Here is a 21350-nt window from a genome sequence, read left to right as displayed (position 1 = left end):
AAAGAGAGACACAAGATCATTTTGTACAGCGAGACATTTACATGCATTCATGGCCATCACAACAGATGTGAGCGGCCTTAGAGAGCTTCCATGTCAAAACGTTACCATAAAAAGGGAAAGGGTGTTTGGGGTAATTTGGGTTTCTGATAGTTTCATCCACTCTCTGAAGCCTGGTTAATTGTTCCTGTTGCAGACTCAGTGTCCCAAGGTGACTCTGGAAAGGCAGTTTTCTGCTCCAGGAAATTATTTTTCAGTTTGTTAGGTCAACAGACTCATTCTGGCTTGTAAGACATTAGAATATTGTTTGTGAAATGACAGCAAACAGCTTTTCTCCCAAACCGTAAACACACATTCCTTGCACACAGGCAGATGACAATATGCCAGATGACAATAACTATTTCCCTGTTTTGTCTTGCAATGGACTCAACTCCAAGATGTGCTATTAACAAATATAATGGTTAAAGAGAAATTAAAGAATGTTAACAGTCTCTTGTACTTTGCATAAGCCTCTTCAGTACTTGTGTCTCCCTCACTGGAGCTGTTTATAAAGCATTACTTTTTTTAATAAGACAAATGAAAACATTATTCCACCTGAGAAGTTCAGTCCAATTCCCACTGAAGTCAATGGGAGCTGTTCCACTGATTTCAATGTAAATTGACACAGGCCCACGTTCATCCACTTTCACTAGCGCTACACAGTCTGTTATCATTGACAAGAAACATCCTCCTGACAGAGGTCTCAGCAAAGAGCAACACCGTATATCACCAGGAGAATATTAAAAACAAACCACAGATTACTTCTTCATAAAAAAATCCAGTCTGCTTAGAAACCAGAACAAAATAAAAAAAATACGCATAACTAGTGTGATATTGGGTAAAGCAGAAAGGACTAAGCACACTGTAATTTCTACAGTACTGCAAACACAGACACAGCATGAAAAGGTGTCCTCAGAATGGATTCATGTTATCTATCATGTGATAATATAATCACAATATACAAAGCAAAGATATTAACAAAGATATTGTTTTATAGCACAGAAGTACTGAAACCAGCGAATTCTTCTCTAATACAGTTCTCTCCTGCTCAACTTGTTCATATCTCTAGTGCTGGGGAGATGGTGGGACAAGAGAAAAAATATGCTTTTAAATCAGTAATTTCTGATAACATGTCATACCGTTAGAAAGGTAACATTGGTTGCCACATGTTTATTCAAATGTTACTGGACTGGGTAGTTAGACCCCTTGCATGAACTCCCTTTGCCTGGGTTTTACACAGTCGTTCACAGAGTCTGCTGAAGTCTGAGTACCAACTACATGATTTTTCCTTACTAATAATAGCAATAATACTATGTTATCTATTTTGTGGTGGGTCTTCAGGGAGAAATAAAACGGATATGAAGACCTCTATCAACAGGTGCCACAGACTTTTAAGCACAGACTTCGTTTAGTATTCTTCAACTACAGCGGAGTTCTAGTTACTTTTCACTGTGGACTTTTTTATTGCTCCATCCACAAATATTAAAACATATTTAGAATACACTTTTACTTTGAATTATAATACTTGGCTTGTGATTTTTCTGTTAATGTAGTATTTACATTTGTTAAGGTAGTATGTTAGCCAACAGTTCCAACCTTAAGAAAGGCCTATCAATGCACTGTTAATACAAGAACATGCACTGGTTTGCAGAAAGCCTAACCAAAACTGAATTGCATCTCTTAGAAATATATAAACAGGAATAACTCCTCCTTTAAAAAATAAAATAAAAATAACAAGACTTTAATACAAGAGTTTGCAGTATGAATTTGAAATTTTTAATAGAGAGGCATTTAAGCAAAATCAAATCCTACTCTTAATGAAAATATTTCTCCCAGGACAAAATCAGTGCACAGGCCAGATTCAGGAAGACATCAAGCCTTTAAAAAAGCAGTAGTAGTCTGTATCTCTAAGAAATCAAATGATACACCAGCTATTTTTTCCAGTCTCTTTTATGGTCATTTTGTGTTGATACCATGTCTGACATTTTAGAGGAACTTGCTAAACTTGTGTATTTTTCATAACTTAAAATGGTGTAAAAGCAATAGAGCTATGTAGAAATTTAACAAGGCTGTCCAGATGTTACGCTTGAGAAAAGAATTCAATAAGATTGATATACATTGTATTCAAATAAATTCTTGCCATCTCTGGAATTCTATAGCAAAAACATCCTTTTCTGTATATTCAAAAAGCACCTCCAAACATCTTAGAGAAAGTTATCATTTTCCAGGAAATGCCATAGGACTCACCCCCAGAAAAGGACTGTCTGCAAACAAACAAATTCATAGTTATGAAATATCCAAATCAATGTCCTCAGCTTGGCATTTTCCCCAAAACACCCTTCTGCCATCAAAAAGCCACTTTCTAAGCCATTTTACTACTAACAGTAAAATTGAAGAATCTTCAAAAAGAAGCTACTACCAAAAAAAACCCAAATGAGATGAATTACAGACTATTATCCTGTCTCTCACTTACTACAATCAACTCTAGGGTTGTAAGTAACTGACCATTATGTTAAAGTGACTGCTTACCTTTTAATGATAACTGCCTAGATGGCTTCTGGCAACGTAAGCTGGTAAGGGAATTTTAGTTACTTTTTAAATTCAGATTTTGGGTTTGACTCCAGTTTGTCTATTAAGCATTTGCTGTTCCCTATAATAATCAGTTGTCTGTGTCTGCTCTGTTGCAGCTTGTTCAGCAATTCCTGCCATTACTGCTTTCTGCAGCTAGAACTTGGAAGAATGCAAGGTAGATACTTCAAGGCAGTGTTGGCTACATTCGGTCAGCTCAGAAACGAAAGAGTCAGTGGATGCTCAAAGCCTGAAAAGCACTGGACTCTCCCTCATGTTGCCTCCAGTTCCCTCTCCTACTTTGTGCATGGATAGCTTACTGGGATCCTCAGCTTTGAAGCACAAAGGGGATGTTTAGCTCTCCTTGCTAGCCTCTTTACTGCCAGCACCAAGCCCTTCAAAACGGACGTAGTTGGATAAAAGTGAACAGTCAGCCCTCTACTTTCCTCAGCAATATCAAGACATCCTTTGGCCACAGCCAGGGACAAAGTTGTACAGAGGTCACTACTTCTAGAATTCATTCAGAAAAAATATCCAGAATGCAATGAGCTTGGAATAAGCTTGTTAATCCTTGGAGGCATAGAATCATGGAATGATTTAGGTTGGAAAAGATCCTTAAGATCATCAGCATGTGAAGAACTGACCACAACCCCCATTCCTCATCCCCCTGCGCCGCTCAGGGAGGAAGGAGGTAGAGAAATCAGGAGCGTAGTTGTGCCCAGGAAGAAGGGAGGGGTGGGGGGAAGGTGTTTTAAAGATTTGGTTTTTATTTCTCATTACCTTACTCTGACTTCTAATTGGCAATAAATAAAATTAATTTCCCCAAGTCAAGTCTGTTTTGCCAGTGACGATAATTGCTGAATGACCAATCTCTCCCTGTCCTTATCTCAATCCACAAGCCCTTTGTTATATTTTCTATCCTCCATCCAGTTCAGGAGGGGAAGGGATAGAGCAGCTTTGATGGGCACCTGGCACCCAGCCAGAGTCAACCCACCACACAGCAATTCTGATGTTTCAGTTAAAACATCCAATATGAGATATTTAAAATGGATCCAGTTCTCAAAGTACACATTAGATAACAAATTCAGAAAATACAGATCACTAAAATCTAGCAGTCTGGGCATCTGAAATCACTACTTATCACTACTTGGGCAATCTTCCCTGTCCAGCAAAACCAGTGAATTAATACTTGAATGATTCACCTCAGTCATTAGCATAGAAATTTTGAAACGTGGCTGAATGTTTTCACACTTCTGGTCTAAGGTGAAGTACAAAGTCATCAGAAAGGTTGCACACATTGGATCATTGGCTGCAGCTGCTGGAGTGGTAAATCTAGATAAAAAAATCTCTTCTGGAATCATTTCCAATCCAGGTTCATTGACTAAAATGATAGGTAGAGCTAAGGACATTTTTTTGGACTTCTCTGCACTTATCTTTGCCAAACTGACACTGAACCTTTTGGGTTTTGCAAATAGAGCTACTGTGGCCAGTGGTGGCATTTTCCAAAGACTAAAAAAGAGGCATGACATCTAATTGTACCACTTTTCAAAGTAACTTTAAGTACAACATAGGGGAAAACAATGACACTTGTAAAAACCTGTACCAAAATGTTTCTCAAAACTCCTACTCCTGGCTACAAATAAAAATAGTGTAATAGAAAAGAAAAAGATTTTTATTTTCTGTATCATCTTAATGCCATCAGGTCAGCTCCCAATATTCTCAGTTCGCATTTGAGACATGATTCTGAGAAAAGCATTAGTTGGGAAAACGACATTGCTAGAATTTAGTCCTTCTAAAGTGTTTAATCAAAGAAACCACTAAGTAACATCTGAATAAACACACCAAGTTCTTGGGCAGAATTTTTAATCAGCACCAAAAGATGCAATTCTAATGACTTAAAAACCTAAGTGCTGCTGATGTTCAGTGAATCTTAGGTCCTTCATACTCTGTACTTCTTTTGAAATTTCATTCATGCTTTGAAGCAATGTTGCTGCCTCATAAATATGGCCTGTGGACAATACATGGTAGTGACAACACATTTGACACATTCTGGAAAGGAAAGTGCAAAGCCCTTCAAGCATGGGGAATAAAATACCCTGCCTCAGTGACTTAAAAAGAAGGAAACTTACTTGGGAGAATTGTTTTGTAGCGATTCTTACGCACTAAGCCTGGAATATCATATTCCTTTGGATCCACAAAGTTCATTGGAATTTCCTGTTTAAAAAAACCAAAACAACCAACACAAAACACAGTAGGTAGTATTATTAGATTCACAAGAGGAATAAAAAATCCAATCCCATCACGTCCTGCCTGTGAGGGAAGCAAAGTGATGAAGTCAACTGAGACATATGGTACAGTACTTCCAGCAATTTCCCACTGGAATATGATTGATGTTTCCTTTTACTGTCACTGGCTTTCTTTTCTGAAATCCTTAATATGAAAATGCTCGTAGTGACTAATTCATTGAGTAACATGTGCGATGGCATTATGTTAGCTCCTAATATTATTAGAACTGAATTGCAAGTGTAGGCACAGAACTAAGCAAAAGGTGGTACGTAAGATACTCAGCTCCAAAAGCGATGGACCTCAGACACCATCCTTTCTGACTCACACTCCTCCTTCCTCTCTGAAGGTGGAAGGAAATAATTTGTTAGTGACTCTCACCAGCAACCAGTTATAACCTACATGATGACAGGCTGGTGTATTGATCTGACTCTATGGAGCTGAGGAAGTGTCACTCTTTGCTCACCACCCTTTACAGCTCCATGGGCAAGGACAGCAAAGAAATGTTCAGGGATTACCTGCTCTCTACACTACTGACCCAAACACCACACAAAGATGGAGAACATTCCTATTCTCCACTACTCATCTCCTGCAAGTAAGTGGCCAATGCCATGCAGGAACAAATAGGAACCTTCTACCGACTGGAGTCGGTAGGCATGTGATGAGATGGGATGTGTCAACCAGGCTCAGGAGAGGAAGAGCTCATGGGAGCTTGGGAGCACAGCTGATCATCCCAGCTGCTGCACACTGGATTTGAGAGGCCAGTACTAGACATACTGCTAACAGGAGTCAGGGTTGAGTAAGACAAGCCTCACTCTGGGAAGAAATTAAAACGAGCAGTTATGGACTATGTTAAATTCTGGAGCTTTAGAAGACTGACTATCTGTATTCTGTCTCTTACACAGCACTGAGTGTACTGTTTGGCTTAACCCGAGGCAATTAATGATAAAAACATTTTGTTGAAGTAATTTCCTATCAATTTGACGAACTGCATAGGAATGAAACCTTCATGTTTTCTTCAACTGTTACTTGGTATTTAGTCACCTAAAACTCTTCTTGAACCAAGCTCCATGGTCTGTCTTTGGGACTTAGTCGTTTACTGCTCAAGCAAAGTCTTGGTGAAATCTACAGGACTTCCGCCTGAGTCAAAACTTTTAGGTCTTGTAAGAATTTCAGGACTTAGCTCTGCAAGTGACATCCCCTCTGACTTTTCTTCCAAAATGAAACACAGCTGCTTGCTTCATCGTGGATCTGGACTTTGAAAACCTAGTAGGTTGGACAGACTGAAAATATGTGATGCAAAACCAGCTGGTGATAACCGTTCCATAAAAAAAAACTAGATTAAAATTTTTAATTACAGAAATGACATTCTGATTACACAGCATTTTTATCTACGCTTTTTCAGTTTTCATTAAAGAATGAAAATGACTTGGGATAGTTTGGCTGTTGAATGATTTTTCTGAACACCAGGAAAACTAATTCAAAGTCTCTCAGAGAAACGAAGCATATTTTTTCCTACTTCTAACATCATTTTCTTTGCTTGAATGCTACAGTGCACCTCAGAGACTGATGAAACTGTATGTGGACTTGTTCAGCAGTCAATTCAGACACTCGTTAAGTGAACATTTCCTCCCTAGAACAGCAATAGATGCTTTCCCTTAAAAGAATCAGGGCTTGCCTACACAAAAGCTGCTTTTCTTCAACTTGTACAGTGCTAAGTGAAAGAAGAACCACAGATATCTGGTGGTCTGTTTCAAAACAGAAGTCCAGACAATTTCATCTCCCCCTGCACTTGTAAAGTGGGAGAAAACCCAACTCCTGAAACTGCATGAGGAGGTATAGCAAGTGATACTCAAAGTATTAACCTGCCCTTTCAGACCCCTGCAAGTCATAAGGAGGACAGGCTGAAAGGATTGTTATGCTACAAAACATCATCTTCCTCCTGCTCTGCTGAGATTCCATGCTTAAAGGATATATGAATTGGCAGCATTAACTTCAGTAGCTCTTGATCATGTACTCTAAAATACCCCAGCATGCAAAGACTGTTACCTCTGTAACCCTGGTTACCTCTCATCTTTTGCAGGAATTTACAACCCTGCCTAGGAGACATAATACTCCTAGCCACTGCAGCATTTTGTGTATTTTTTTTGTCAGGTATAATAAACATGACAATGTCTATCACAAGGACACTCAAGCACCTAGGGAAGAGACTCATAGAATGCAAAGATCTAAAAAGCCAGTGTACTCACTACACCAAAATGTATCTGGCCTTTATCCTAAACTACTTAGAAATCAAATTTTCAACTTCTTGCTTCAGCTGTGTGTGTGTATTTTTTCCCCAAATGAGGCAAAGAATTCTTTCTCCCAAAGCAACACTGGTTACAGTGAGCCAAAGAAACGTATTTCAGAATCCTAAAAGCAACTGATAGAGCAGCTTGCAACTAGTAAATAATTTTTGCACAGAAAAAAACCCAGTAAGACATACTTTCTATGGTTCTTGCTGAGTGACATAGCCTGCTTTGGTTATCTGGAGAACATTCAGGCTTGGAAAGTAGCTCCGTGCCAAGCATTCAACAGCAAAGAGCATGTACTTGGACTAATTTAATCCCTAGGGCAACTCCAGGCACATTTAAAGAAGTTATGTGTATAGAAAACTTGGCTTTTCTTCTGTACTCTACTGAAAAACTTCAATTTTTTTGTTAAAGTAGCATGCCAACAGGAAAAAAAAAAAAAAGTTGTGAAAATAGAGATTTTTTTTTTTTTTGTTGCCAGAATCAATTCTCTGGTTTTTAAATAACAATATCACTGAAAGCTTTCAGACATTGTCATTTCAAGGGATGACGAATTTCGGAATTGCATTAAATGTTTCACTGATGGAAGTGGAGTTTGTATGTACTAACTTTAGACTTTCAGAAAATAATAGCAAGGTTTATAGAGGAGAGATAACATCTTATTCTTCTGATGCTTCTAGAAGACAGAGGTCAGATACTCACAAAGAACTCTGCCTGGAGTATGAAAGGATCCAGTGCTTTCTTGTGCAGTTCCTCTTCAGTGAGGATGTTTGATGCTGTCTGGAGGTATTCTTGAGCTGACTGTTCCCGTGGTGACATGACATAGCCAAAACCTTGCTCAGAACAGCCTGGGGTACACATATCCAGTGTGAGTGAAACATTTGAACCTCTCCTGCAAAGCAGAGCAATCAGAGTTTGCTTACAGCAGAACAGACTGACCCATCATTGTCAGCAACGGGTACAGTCCCAATGACAGATAAACAGCAATTTAGAAAAGCACCCAGCTGGTTCTGCTGTGTACATTTTGGTCACTGACTGCGAACAATGGGTGATGCTTCTTGTGTAGACAAGACCAGAAGATGATTTTGTACACTTGAATATGTAGGCCAGCACTTTCAAAATGTGTCTGTAGTGAGGTAACCGTATACTTTGTCGCCTAAACACAAGCAACTTGCTTATCAAATGTGCTGAGCAGGCAATTGCAGGAAAGTTCTCATACTTGTGTAAATAATATCATATTTTTTGATATCTGAATATGGATTGACATTTTAGACACCACAGGTGAAAATATTGGTCTCAATTTTCGTCAGGCCAGATCCTACTGAGTAACCATTTATCAGTAGCACAGACAACATCAGTGGGGTAAGATCTTGGGATAAACATTACCAAGTCAACATAAATAAAAACATGAGATGCAAACCATTACAGCAAATAACTTTTCTGTCTGAAAGCTTTCTTTCCACAACAGTACATCACAAGAAGGGTAAAATGAATGTCCCAACATTTTAAAAGTTACATTAAAAACAGAGATGCTGTTAAGTGCAGAATTTTTAGTGGCTTTTATTTAAGTTAGCCACACAATAAAATGAAAAAGCCAAAATGTCTGCATTGTTAATTGAATGCAGTTTTAAAGCATTCCTGAGCTTCTGTCAACCTCACATATCACAGACAGAAGTAAGATTCAAATGCCATCAGTGAATCTACATTTAATTATCTTCAATAATAAAATTATACAATATGATTGTTACTAGATGTATTGTTCTATACATCCACAGGGTAAACCTATTTTTGATGACTCTTAACTGGCAAAATCTAGTTGGGAAGTGTTTGCAGGAGCTATTGAAAAACCATGCAAACATACAGGAATGACTAGCTCACAAAGAAGACAGTAGAAGTTATCTGGATCACAGCCCTTTTCTGAATTCAGGAGTTTCTCCAAAAGAATGTGCAGCCAGCATCCTGCTATGCTTCACGGTCATGGGGAATGAATTTTTGATGAAATGTGACCACTACTGGTAGACAGTGAATCTTTAGTGACACCTTTCAAAAGATGTTGACCCTACCCTGTGTGCTGTTAGATCGCTACCACATTCCTTCCCAGAAATAGATGCATTTGATAACAAATGCTTTTGGTTCTTTTAATGTAGAAGAGGCTATATACCTAGAGATATTAATAGTTCTTCAGCATGAGGAAATTAGATTGTTTCTTCTTAAGAGTAATATTCAGTGCTGTTTGAATTTAGCTAGTGACTAGTCTTCTAATGGCGTAGGTGGTTAAAGAATGAGAGGGAAATAAGATGGAGAAGCAGAATGGATGCGAAAGAAGGGTAGGTAGATAATTCAACACAACACCAAACAAAGGAGTGACCAATGCTTGATGTAAACAAAATCTGTGAGAGCACAGCTCAAACCTGAAATGATGTCTGGCTTCTCAAGCACACATGTAGGTTGAAAACAAGTTTCTTTTACATCTTAAGTGTACACATTCTACATAGTGTGAGCACTTCAAGTAATTGCTTTCTTTTTCCCATCTCTATTTCTTTGATAGTTTTTAAATTGTAATTTGTTACTTGAATCAACTGATACTCCCCAATTGTCTTGAAACAGTGAGTACCTTTCCTGCAGGCTAGCGGTCACCTGAGAAGAAATGTCAGCGTCTTTAAAATCAGAGAGATGAAATGAAATCAGGGATGGTGATGCATTTGAAGCCCAATCTTGCCCATAATGAAAAACAATGGCAAAACTCACTGGTAGCAGCAGGTTCAGGGACAAGCCCCAGAGGTTACTGCAGTCTCATATTTAAAGTAGAAGAATATAATGATAAAAGGTAGGACATTTTAGGACAAATGTTGTAATCAAGAATAAAGTGAGAAAAAAAATTCTAGGCTCACAGTGGAAATTAAAAGCTGCTTCTGTAACATTACCTTTTACTGTGTCATGAGGCACTTTGGAATCTCAGCATCATACTTTTTAAAAATCTAAGTTCTGCCCTTTAAGTTTTAGATATAAGAATTAACTATGGTTAGAACTCCAATTAAGCTTGAAAATCTGGAAATAAAGAAATGTGATATTTTGCTATGTTGGGCCCTTCAGTAACCTCATTCTTATTCATAACATCATCACCTTTGCATAATTTCTTAATGAAATTCCTATCCTCAAGATCTTTGTTTTCTTTCACCAAGACAACTGAAAGAACACAAAACAGAAAAAGATGCAGGCTGCCCACAATATAAACTCTGGCTTCCTGTGGTCCACAGAACAAAGGACAGGAACCTTAAACCAAGCTCAGCCTCAGAGATGAGGATGCCAAGTATGGTGTGCTTATTTTCACTCATCCATTCACCCACACACAGAGACACACTCGCAAAGTGAAATAAAATAATCTTACAGATGAAAGTATAAGGATAGTTCAGTCCAACTGAATGCTCAGTAACTCTGGTGAACTGTGCCAGCTCACACATTCTGGAATTCACCCACTGATGGGCCTTTCAAAGCTCTTCCATTACAGGTGACATTTTTGTGAGATGTATGAGTGAAGATGGAGGAATGAAACAAATCAATACTACATCATTCCTATCTTCCTTTTATCTTAAAATGCCTTTTCCCAGCTGTGAATCTCTCTGAGGAGCTTCATTGTCCCTGCTGGTTGAAGGAATGAACACAGCTAACCCCAAAGTTTCATTACTTGGTTAATTTCAAAGGAATTCATTTACTTTTGGACTAATTAATTTATCTGTGAATTATTGCAGATTACCATTTGTCCTATGGTTTGCTTTTGGAGAAAGGACTAATCCTCCAGCACAAGTGACAGAAAAAAATTAACAAGATCCACCTCTTTCAGAGGTAAAAGCTTTCACTGCCCTATAGTGGATTTCATGCTATGCAGTTGCCATCTTGGGGAATGGCAAGAGAATGATCAAATACAAATGGGTATTTCAAAGGAAAGAAATTACACTTTTGAGTTACACTTGTTGACAGCCATCTAGAAACTGTATGGTTTTTGGCTAATGTGCTTATATTTATAACTGGACTGAAAACAAGACAGGAAATAAAGCAGGTGCTTGGTTTTAAAACCACGTTTTAAAGTGACATTCATGAAGGCAATAAAGCTTCCTACTAAGCACAGAGCTCCTATATCCACAAAATCTGGGACCAAACTTTCCCCTCTTAATGACATCTACCCTACCTTTCTTGCAAGCCCACGGATTTAACCGTTAGAGTAGCTGGATCTGTCTCCGCTTTAATGTCCATTACGCAGTCAAAGACCGGAGTCTCCGGTACGGGATCCAAATCTAGGAAGTCATCCTCATTTTTATCCTCTGTCCACTCTGAGTACGTGAATGAAGGCTGCCGGCTCACAGATTGGCGTCTGTCCTCTTGTAGTGGAAAGGGGGGCTCTGGACGGGCTCTGAGTAGATGCCAAAACTGGAGGAAACAAACATTTAAAAAAGCTTTCTGCTTTTTGCCAGCCCTTCCACACAGCCTAGGGGGTGGGTCTTCAGGGCAGCATCCCAGCTGGCTATAATGTATTAGAATCGGAGAGGACTGAAGAGGACAGGAATGTTCCATGCAGGAGTAGCTTTGTGGTGCATGTTACAAGGATTCACATCTACCCATTCAAACCTGCTTTCAGCCACAGAGGTTTCCACAGAGCTGGCCAGGCTTAACTCAGGGATACAGCGGAAGCGGAATGTGCTTGTGACCGTCATATGCAAGCCAACATGATATCACTGTCCTTTTGTTCAGTTTCTTACCATCCCTAGACTTGTTTACAAAATAAGAAACTACTATACTATTCTACAAATCATACCTCTCCTGACTTAATGGTTTTTAATCTAAAATTTAGATATAGCTGGTTAAGAAAAATAAACATAATTTTCCTGAAGTGCACATCTTTGATAATCTGGCACTGTAACCTGAATTCATGTATAAATGAATCATTTCTAAAAGAGGCCTTGATTTTGATGCACCTGGTTTTGAGGTTCAGAATGCCCATTTCAGTTTCTGGCCAGTGGCAAAGCCTGTTTTGTAATCTAATTATCTGATTTAAACATGGTATAGACATTAAATAAAGGATCTCGTGAAGTTCTAGGACATAAACGCAATTAAGTTTATATTATAAACTAATGAAGGGCTTGATATGGCATGAATCTAAAAAATTACTGTATCATATTGGTTTGCATGGATGCTGTGGCAGACTAGATAATTTGGAGATTGTATCAGTAGACTGTTTAATCCTATACACAGGTCTCAGTTAAAAATGTCAAGTTCATCTCTGAATTCCAGGATCTGGAACCTTAGGCCAACTTCATCCCTCTAGAATTAAACTACGACCAGTATCACTCAGTCTAAATGTTATACAAACTATATTGCACTGCCATGCATCCTTTTGAGACTAAGAAGAACAGGTCCTATTTTCCAAAGTAAAGTCTCTTCTGTCCTTTCCTTATATGGCTTTTAAATGGGCAGCTGAATTTAGAAAACTTGCCATTAAAAAATTTCTCTTCGTATGCTACTAAAGCACATTAGCTTGTAGAGGATTTTGAACTGCTCTTTTCTTGTGCCTGTGTGTCCTTATGTACTCTCATTTCTCTGAGAAAGAATGAAAGTGAAGCAAGATTTAATTTCTGTCCATAGTCAGCTTTAGCAAATGTTAGACTCTCAGAAAGCAGCAATATTAATTTTACAGTTACTTCACAAAAAGTGTTTTTTTTGTTTCAGTTAATCAGAGTACACAGTAATTACAAAAGTAAACATAGGAACATGATTACCAGACTTATTTTATGCAAATGTGGGGCCTAATCTGACTCTAGTCTGTCCTACATGCTTGAGCTGCTGGATGACAAGCAAGAAGGTTGAAGATCTGATTCTATTTTCATTCCCCGAGATGACTGCTGGAGCCTGGCAGTCCCACAGTACGAGCCATGGTTCTTTCACATACTGCAACTGTAATAGCTGAGCAGTTCATAGTGTAAAGTATGTGCTCAGCAACTTTGTACTGCTGAAGTAAAATCAACACTTGTGCTAAGGGCCAAGTTGAAGATCTTGGTACCAATTATGTATTGCAGATTCTAGAGCTGGTATGGTGACACAGGATTGATTTTACAGGTGATTTAACACACTGTAAATCCAAAGGAACAAAAAGTTCACCCTAGAAACAAAGCAGCTTTTCTTTAGACTGAAAGAAGTGATAAATAAAGAGCTGCCCAAGACATTGGAAGAAATTAAGTTATACTTAAAAGTGATGGGGTTAAACTAAATAATGGAAAAATAGTCAGCTCTGAAAACCTGTTCAGGAGGACTAGACAGCTCTATGCTGGTTCTCTGCAGCTGCTTGAATCTTAAAACACCATTATATGAAGCAGAAAACAGACAGCATCAGTAATACAAGCCTCAAGTGCTCTATCCACCCTTTTATTTTCACTGTGATTGCTAACCTCCCAACACATTCTGGTACCTGGATATTCTCTGAAAAGAGACTCAAAGCTTAGCTGAGATCTACTCTCCTGAAAAATTTGCTCTACAATTATTAGAGTCACAACTTCCCCTGATACAGGAACGAGCTGGACTCTAGCAAGTGCACAGACCAGACAGGGGCTCTCTTGGTGTCACTTCTGAGAATCCGCTTGACCACCACTCCTCAGCCTCATTAGGTGGCCCAGCAGTTATTGCTCTACATTAAAGCAACAAAGTACCTGTATAAAAAGACACATTTTCTCCCTTCCCCAGGGAACTATGAAATCATTACTGTAAGTTACTACAGTTGCTGAATTAAAAAAAAAAATCTGCATAAGCTGCTTTTCAGTATTTACCATCAGAGTGCGACTAATCTATCAGGACCATCTATAAAGACAGAACGGTATATTTGGGAAAGAAAGACTTCATCATAAAGGCACTCCTTAATGGAAAAGACGCCTTCTAGCAGCACATCACTTAAAACCCGTGGGAAAAAAAAAATAAATTAAAAAAATATCACTCAGCTGAGAAAGAGGGAAAATGAAGAAAACTGTCTTCATGCAACCATCTGTTGTCCACTATTCTAGAAACCCTGCTTAGCTCCATCACTACGTTATTTTCAGCGTTCTGCTGACTACTATTTTACACCTTATTCCCTAAATACTGATAGAAGCAGATGTATTCAAATTGCAAAGCAGCTAGACCTGGGCTGCATCAAAAGAAGCACGGCCAGCAAGGTCGTGGGAGGTGATTCTGCCCCTCTGCTCCCCTCTCGTGAGATCCCACCTGGAGTACTGTGTCCAGGTCTGGAGTACTCAGTACAAGAAAGACATGGACCTATTGGAGTGAGTCCAGAGGAGGGCCACAAAGATGATCAGAGGGCTGGAGCGCCTCTCCTATGAGGACAGGCTGAGAGAGTTGGGATTGTTCAGCATGGAGAAGAGAAGACTCCAGGAAGACTTAATTGCAGCCTTTCAATACTTTAAGAGGCCTTTATAAGAAAGATGGGGACAGACTTTTTAGTGGGGCCTGTAGTGATAAGACAGAGGGTAATGGCTGTAAACTGAAAAAGGGTAGATTCAGATGTGTTATAAGGAAGAAATGTCCTATGCTGAGAGTGGTGAAACACTGGAACAGTTGCCCAGAGATGTAGGTGCCCCACCCCTGGAAACAGTCATGGCCAGGTTAGACAGGGCTCTGAGCAACTTCTCTAGTTGAAGATGCCCCTGCTCATTGCAGGGAGGGTTTAAAGGTCCCTTCCAACTCAAACCATTCTATGTCTGAGGGTAAGGTAACAGGTAGGCAGGAAGGGACAAGGCTCATATGCTCTCTCTAAACAACCTGTCCTCCCTAATGCCACTGTTAAAGAGAAGATATTGGGCAAGATGGACCATTGGCCTGACCTCACAGGACATTTCTTACGTTCTGGTTCTCTGCAACTTGTCCAGAGAACAGACTGTCACAGAGATATTCATGCCTCCACTCTAGCTAGGAAACTGTTAGCACAGACCACAGAAATACAAAAGAGAGCAAGCTTCACTATATGGAAACTGTTATAACACTGTTTTCTGTACAAAAGTTTTGACCAACACTTAAAAATGGGCCAAGTCCACCCTCATCTACACTGGTGTAAGTGTTCACTTGCAAGAAGTTACTACACATGCAAAGCAGTTCAAACTGATATCAGAATTTCTGGCCACAGAGAGCTCTCATTTAAAGTTACTTGCTGTGCTAAGAATGGGTCAGCAATAAAATGTTTCCATCCAGCAACAACTAGGTTGGATATACAGAGAAATCACACCCCTGCTATTTTGATTTCTAGCTCAGAATGTTTTGCTGCAAAATTACCTGGAATTCACAGTTTATCACAATTCTCAGATGTCTCATTTTTGTTCTTTAATATTTGCAATTAAAAAATCACCCAACGTTTATTTTTTAAGAGAAAAATTCATCTGGATAAGGAACAGCAGCATCAAAAAAGCAGAAAATTGCATAAGGCCAGCTAACTACCTTGCCTACATCAATAATCACAATAATAGAGGCATTAACAAAAATTACTTTGCCCTGTGACTAGTTCTAAAAATCACATTCACCCGATACATTAAACAGAAGATTTTGCCACCATGCTGCCTCTGACTGAACTTAACCATGGTATATACTATGACAAACTTTCTACCAACAAGTGCGGCCAGCAAATCAAAGGGGGTATTATTCCCCTCTCCTTGACACTGATGCAGCAGCACCTTGAATACTGTGTCCAATTTTAGTCCCTCCAGTTTAAGACAGATAAGAAAAACTGGAGTGGGCCCAGTGGAGGGCTACAAAGGAGGTCAGGGGTCTGGAGAACATGATCTTTGAAAATGGTGGAAGGAAGTGGGCTTGTTCAGCCTGGTAAAGAGGAGGCTGGGGTTGCAGCAGACTGCAACTACTTGAAGGGCAGCTCCAGAGATGATGCAGCCAAACTCTTTCTAGTAGAGGCAGCTGATACCACAAGGGAGAATGGCCACAAATTGCAGAAATTCAGCTTTGGGAAATTTGGGTCTGACATTAGGAAAAAATTCTTCCCCAAGAGCACTGTGCAGTCATGGCATAGGTACCGTGAGAGATGATACATCTCCTTCCCTGGAGATTTTCAAAACCTCTGTACAAAAACGCATGGCTGACCTCATTGAGGGTTGGCAACAGCCTTGCTTCAAGCAGGATGTCAGATTAGCCATTTCCAGTAGTCCTTTCCCACCATCAGTCCCGTGATTCTATTCGTTATACTGTGTATCTCTCAAAAGACACATACATGGTACAGTTTCAGCTTTCTGAACTGCCTGAAGGTGTACTGCTGCAAGGACAGGAGGTGATGTTCCACCTGCATTTTCAGTAACTGCATTCCCACTAACAGAACAGTATACAAAGGTATGAAAAGTCTTGTTCAGTTAGAGGTACCTAAAAAGAAAGAATTCTCCCTAGCTTTCCCATCTAGACACACCTTTGTGCCAATTACACAACCAATGGAGAGACAATACGCTCCTCCTGGTTCCAAACAGCTGAGAGCTAACTAGATGAATTGTAGTCATGCCGCTGCTCTTGTTCTGCAGCTGGGGCCTTGGCCTACATCTATAAAGGCATTACATTCACTAGTACACTGGTGCTCTGGACCAGCTATTTCTGCTACTTAAGTCAATGGATGCTCTGCAGGTAATTCATAAGGCAGCAATATTAGACAATCCTGTTACTGGACCATAACCCTTCTACTTAAATGAAAGTAGCATGCCCATCTGTGGATGGAAGGAATAAAAACCATCAGTGTAATCCCCAATTCATCAAGAAATTGAGTAAGGATAAGTGTAGTTGTGATTCCTCTATGTAAAGCAAAGAGATAATTACATAGAAATAGCCCCAAACATGTTGCTTTACAATCAACTTGGGCGTAACATCAACAACTTCAGGTAAATCGGACATCTTATAAAAACTGACTGAAAAAGGGCATGAATACAATTTGCACAGTATCATAACTTACCAGAGATCCTACAAATAACAGTCCTAGAGAAGCTAAAGACAGCAGGATGTATGATACCACAATGCTCCCGATTCTAGTCAGGTCCTGTGAAACAACAGAATTGACAAGGATTCATAAAGTATTTAGGGGCACCATATAGCATCTGAATGCATGTTCCTGGCAAACTCATTCATTCTTGGATTTCCCATGTAGATTTATTTATACCATATTCTTGTCCATGGAAAAGCCACCACCACCAGCAGAAAAATGCCAGGCTTTGGAGAAGACTGAAATTGAAACCATCTCTAAGCCCGAGCATCTCAGAATCCCCAAAACTGGGTTTCACTGTGAAGGCAAACAGGAAATCTGCTTCCTACCCTCATGCATTGCCAAAATTGAGATCTGGATCCATGATTCAATTTTGCAGCCTGGATCCATGTTTCATTCCCACAGCCAATGTAATTTTATACTGTTGCAAAGAGCTTTTAGGAAAGTTTAGTACTGTCCCCGTGTTTGTGGGTGCTTACATGAAACCTAGCCACAGAGGACTTTTCTACGTTTTCTACACGTTCTTTGAAATAGTGTCAAGTTCATTCACAGCACTGGCAGTGAAATTCCCTCTGATGTCTTAGTCATGTTTAAGCAGTTTAGAGTCCAGCCTATTCTCAGTAGTAGGTACAAAATACAATTCTTATGGACTTCAGTGGGCAAGGAATTTTACTCTGTTTCTGAATCACCAGTACAGCTAAAGAGAAACTCACAGTTAAGAGCTTTCATTTGCTTATTTAAATGTCAGAAGATTTCTTTGCCTTTACTGTTTTCAAGTCTAAATTTGCACTGCAAATAGTACTATAATAAACAGTCCTCAAAGATATGCATGAACATCTGCACAGAGTCATACTCGGGGTGTTCTTGTGGTGCATTCTAGGAATCAGTTTCCTCCACGCCAAACACTTAAAGTCAAAATCCTATAAATCGCAGATTTTCTGTAAGGAACAATTTGTTAATGATTGACCCGCTGCAAATAAGATACAGGCAATGCTCTTTGAAGAGCTCTGATTGTGTATAATAAACCCAACTAAGAAAGGGCAAAGAAAAAGTGCTTCTTTCAAATAAACAAATGAGCAGGTGGCATGCAGCTCAAACATTTTTAAGCGAACACAGGAAACAGTCTCCACTGTACTTCAGCCACAAGAAGCACTGAGTCAGATTTCCTATTTGTACAGCACAGCCTCTGCTACAAAGATTATGTACAATGAATCTAAACATTCTGATAGCAAATATATTTTGCCTGATTTATGAAAGTAGCTGCTTACCATTTAATTAAGGTTCTGTCCACACTAGAGAAATCTGCACTGGGTATAATTACCCCAGTAATTTATCAGATGAATCATACTGGTATACGTGTCATTATGTCATGGTGAGAAGTTACGCAATTTTACTGGGGTATCTTTGTAGATATAATTTCAGCTGTACATCTAGTACACCTGAAATACTTCTACTGCACATAGATATGCTCTAAACACTCAACAAAAATAAAATTTTGCGATTGAGTATCTTGCAGTTTTTACCCTTTATGTGGGTTGATCCATTCTTCCAGAATTTAAGATTCTATCCATCCTAATAAATTAAGTTCCAGCTCTCCCTTTACTGTGGGCTAAACCTTAGAGGGCTGATTTCTTATTGCTTTGTTTCATTTGTAATCATTTGCACATTATGAAAAATCTGCTGTGCTGATCTAACATCATAGCCAAAAATTCAGCCCTGTGTCTTGAAGATAAAATATGCATCTGTTTTCAGAAAACTCTTTTCACTGTTTCCGGACATACACACAATGCATCAGTCACTACATTATAGGAAGTACATGTGTATTATACTTTTAATCAGAAGAGATATTAGAAGCACCACCCAAGTCTACTGACATCAACTATATAATCAGAGAGGACTACAGGGACTTACCTCCCCTTGGTCTGACAAAAACTGTTTAAATGGGGTAAGCAAGTAAGACAGCAGGTCAAAGGCATTCTGAGCTGCTGGGATGGTCCCGTAAGTGCTGTACCACAGCATCATGCAGAGAAGCTGTGTAATCAATCAGAAAATACATAATGAGCATCTCTCATTACACAAACATTCATTTTCATTTCAAGACTGCATAATTAACTAATTTAGTTCTCATTGATTTCACGTTGATCATCATTTTTGCTTTAAGAAGTCAGGTATTTTCTAGGCTGCAGCTTAACAGGAATAAAAAGACTGAACGCTAATGCTCAGCTACCATTAACTAGATGCATATCACTAAGTTAAACAAGCTTACTCTGATCTATGCTAGCAAGAGGACTGCCCAGGGTAGCCTGTACATTGAAGAGCAACAGATGCCTCTGACTTCTGAACTTTCAGCATTACTACTTTTAGATGAAAACTGGTATTCCAATGAACTTTGTATGTTATAAAAAAGACTATTAAGGCCTATCTTATACTATGCAAAGCTCTCACAAATAGCCATGTTCACATAGGTATCCCTATAAACAGATACACACAAACATATGCTGCATACACCACAGTTAACATAAAACTACACGAGCAACGATGCTATTTTTAATCCCCTCTCAGAGAGTTATACCTTCATTCCCAGCCATGAAGGGCACACTGCAACTTTAAAGGACACACCTTCCAACCCACTTTTTAAAAAGATGGTTATCTTGTTACCCCATTACTACTAGCTAGAGAAGAAGATGGATGTGTTGGGAGATGGGTCATTTGGCAAAGAAGGCATTTGCAGAGGGGCACGGAATAGCATGGGAGTCCGGGACATCAAAAGGCAGGGGCTATTTGCTAAGCAGGGCTTTGAGAGTTTGCTGCAGAAATGGACTGCAGCTATGCCCATTGCTACATCTACAGTGAATGAGGAGGAAACCTTCCAAGCCAACAAAGCTTAAAAGAAGGGTCCCAGCATTCCAAAGTGACAACAAGCTGCCTTACCAGTATCTGGGAGAGGACAAACAGATACATGCTGTCTCCAGGCATTAATCCATTCCACCGGGCAGCCCAACCAAGCAGTGTTGTTTTCTGGAAGTTTTTCAGGGACTGCTGCTTCCTGTTCAGCTGTCCTTGTTGTCCTTCAGCTTCATCCATTGACTCCATAACAGCTGGATTGGAAAGGCAGGGAATGAATAGTATGTAACCCTGCAGCCACCACAGAGCCTGCAAGGGCTATTGTTTTCCTAGAGACGATGGTTACCTCTCAGTTCTGCATCAGTAAGCGCGGCTCAGGATTGTGAGCGTCACACTCTAATAGAGCAGCTGTATTCACCTGCCTTCGTCAGAAAAAAGTGAGTGTGGGTGGATAAATTATTTTCCCTTTCTTTCCGGAGGTGCAGATTCTGGGCTGTGTTGTTAATAAATTCTCATTTACATCACTGCACCGTTTCGTTTTTACTTTTTAAAAGGAACCATCTGTGCTATTTCCTAGCTCCACACTTCCTAGCTACATGGTAGCAGAGAACCCATTTTGTCCCTCCCTGCCTCAATTTCTCTATTTCCTCTTTTTGTCTGCTTTCTCTAATTTGATTATAAATTTCTGAAGTAGAGACTGTTTCATGTTATGTGTCTGAATAGTGCTCGAGGGCTCTGGATTTTGGCTGAGTGTCCTAAGGCACTAATAAAATAGACTTTATTCTAATAACCTACTTCTTGGATGAATTCATACTCAAGAGCTATTTAATAATGTTGTAACGCTATTCCATTCAGTGGAAATATCACTGGAGTGGCTAGTCCCTCAGTAACAGTACTTTGAACACAGTCTGTGTAGATATAAATTAATTTACAAACTAAAAGGAGTGAAAGATCAGACCTGTTTGATGTAAATACTACTGATTTACATCTTTCTACATGAGAAAAGCCCCAAGGATGCCCTAGGTACAACACCATAGCCTTAAGCCTAAGCCAGTCATCTTTGCCCCAGGGAAAGACCACATCATTGGCACTTCCATGGTTTGTTGAGGTCAAGTTTCTACAAAACATTCCTTTGATTAGACATTGCATTCCTTTGATTAGACATCCTGCTTCAGCAGGGGAGTTGGACTACATGATCTCTATGGCCCCTTCCAACTCTAAAAATTCAGTGAAATTTCTCTAAATGTCTCACTATAGTAACTCTAAGTCAAACAACATCCATAAACTAGCCACAGCTTTAATTAGGCAAATGAAACATATGATTCATGTATCAG

The 21350-nt window shown here is 39.4% G+C and overlaps 1 protein-coding gene across 1 annotated transcript in view; it reads right to left on the bottom strand.

Moving 5' to 3' along the window:
• Positions 1-20277, bottom strand: part of PTPN5 (protein tyrosine phosphatase non-receptor type 5) — a 39363-nt gene extending 19086 nt beyond the window's left edge. The window contains exons 1-6 of the mRNA XM_074148909.1: positions 20104-20277; positions 19084-19203; positions 17146-17229; positions 11365-11603; positions 7881-8070; positions 4734-4818 (exon numbers count right to left, since the gene is read on the bottom strand). Of these exons, the coding sequence (XP_074005010.1) occupies positions 4734-4818; positions 7881-8070; positions 11365-11603; positions 17146-17229; positions 19084-19203; positions 20104-20265 (880 nt within the window). The 5' untranslated portion in view covers positions 20266-20277. The remainder of the gene's footprint in view (positions 1-4733; positions 4819-7880; positions 8071-11364; positions 11604-17145; positions 17230-19083; positions 19204-20103) is intronic.
• Between the last annotated feature and the right edge of the window lie 1073 nt (positions 20278-21350).

This window comes from Numenius arquata, chromosome 6 (genome assembly GCF_964106895.1).
Source record: "Numenius arquata chromosome 6, bNumArq3.hap1.1, whole genome shotgun sequence".
NCBI classification, from domain to species: Eukaryota; Metazoa; Chordata; class Aves; order Charadriiformes; family Scolopacidae; genus Numenius; species Numenius arquata.
Note: the sequence above shows the minus strand (reverse complement) of the source record. Positions and strands in the feature narration are given on the sequence as shown.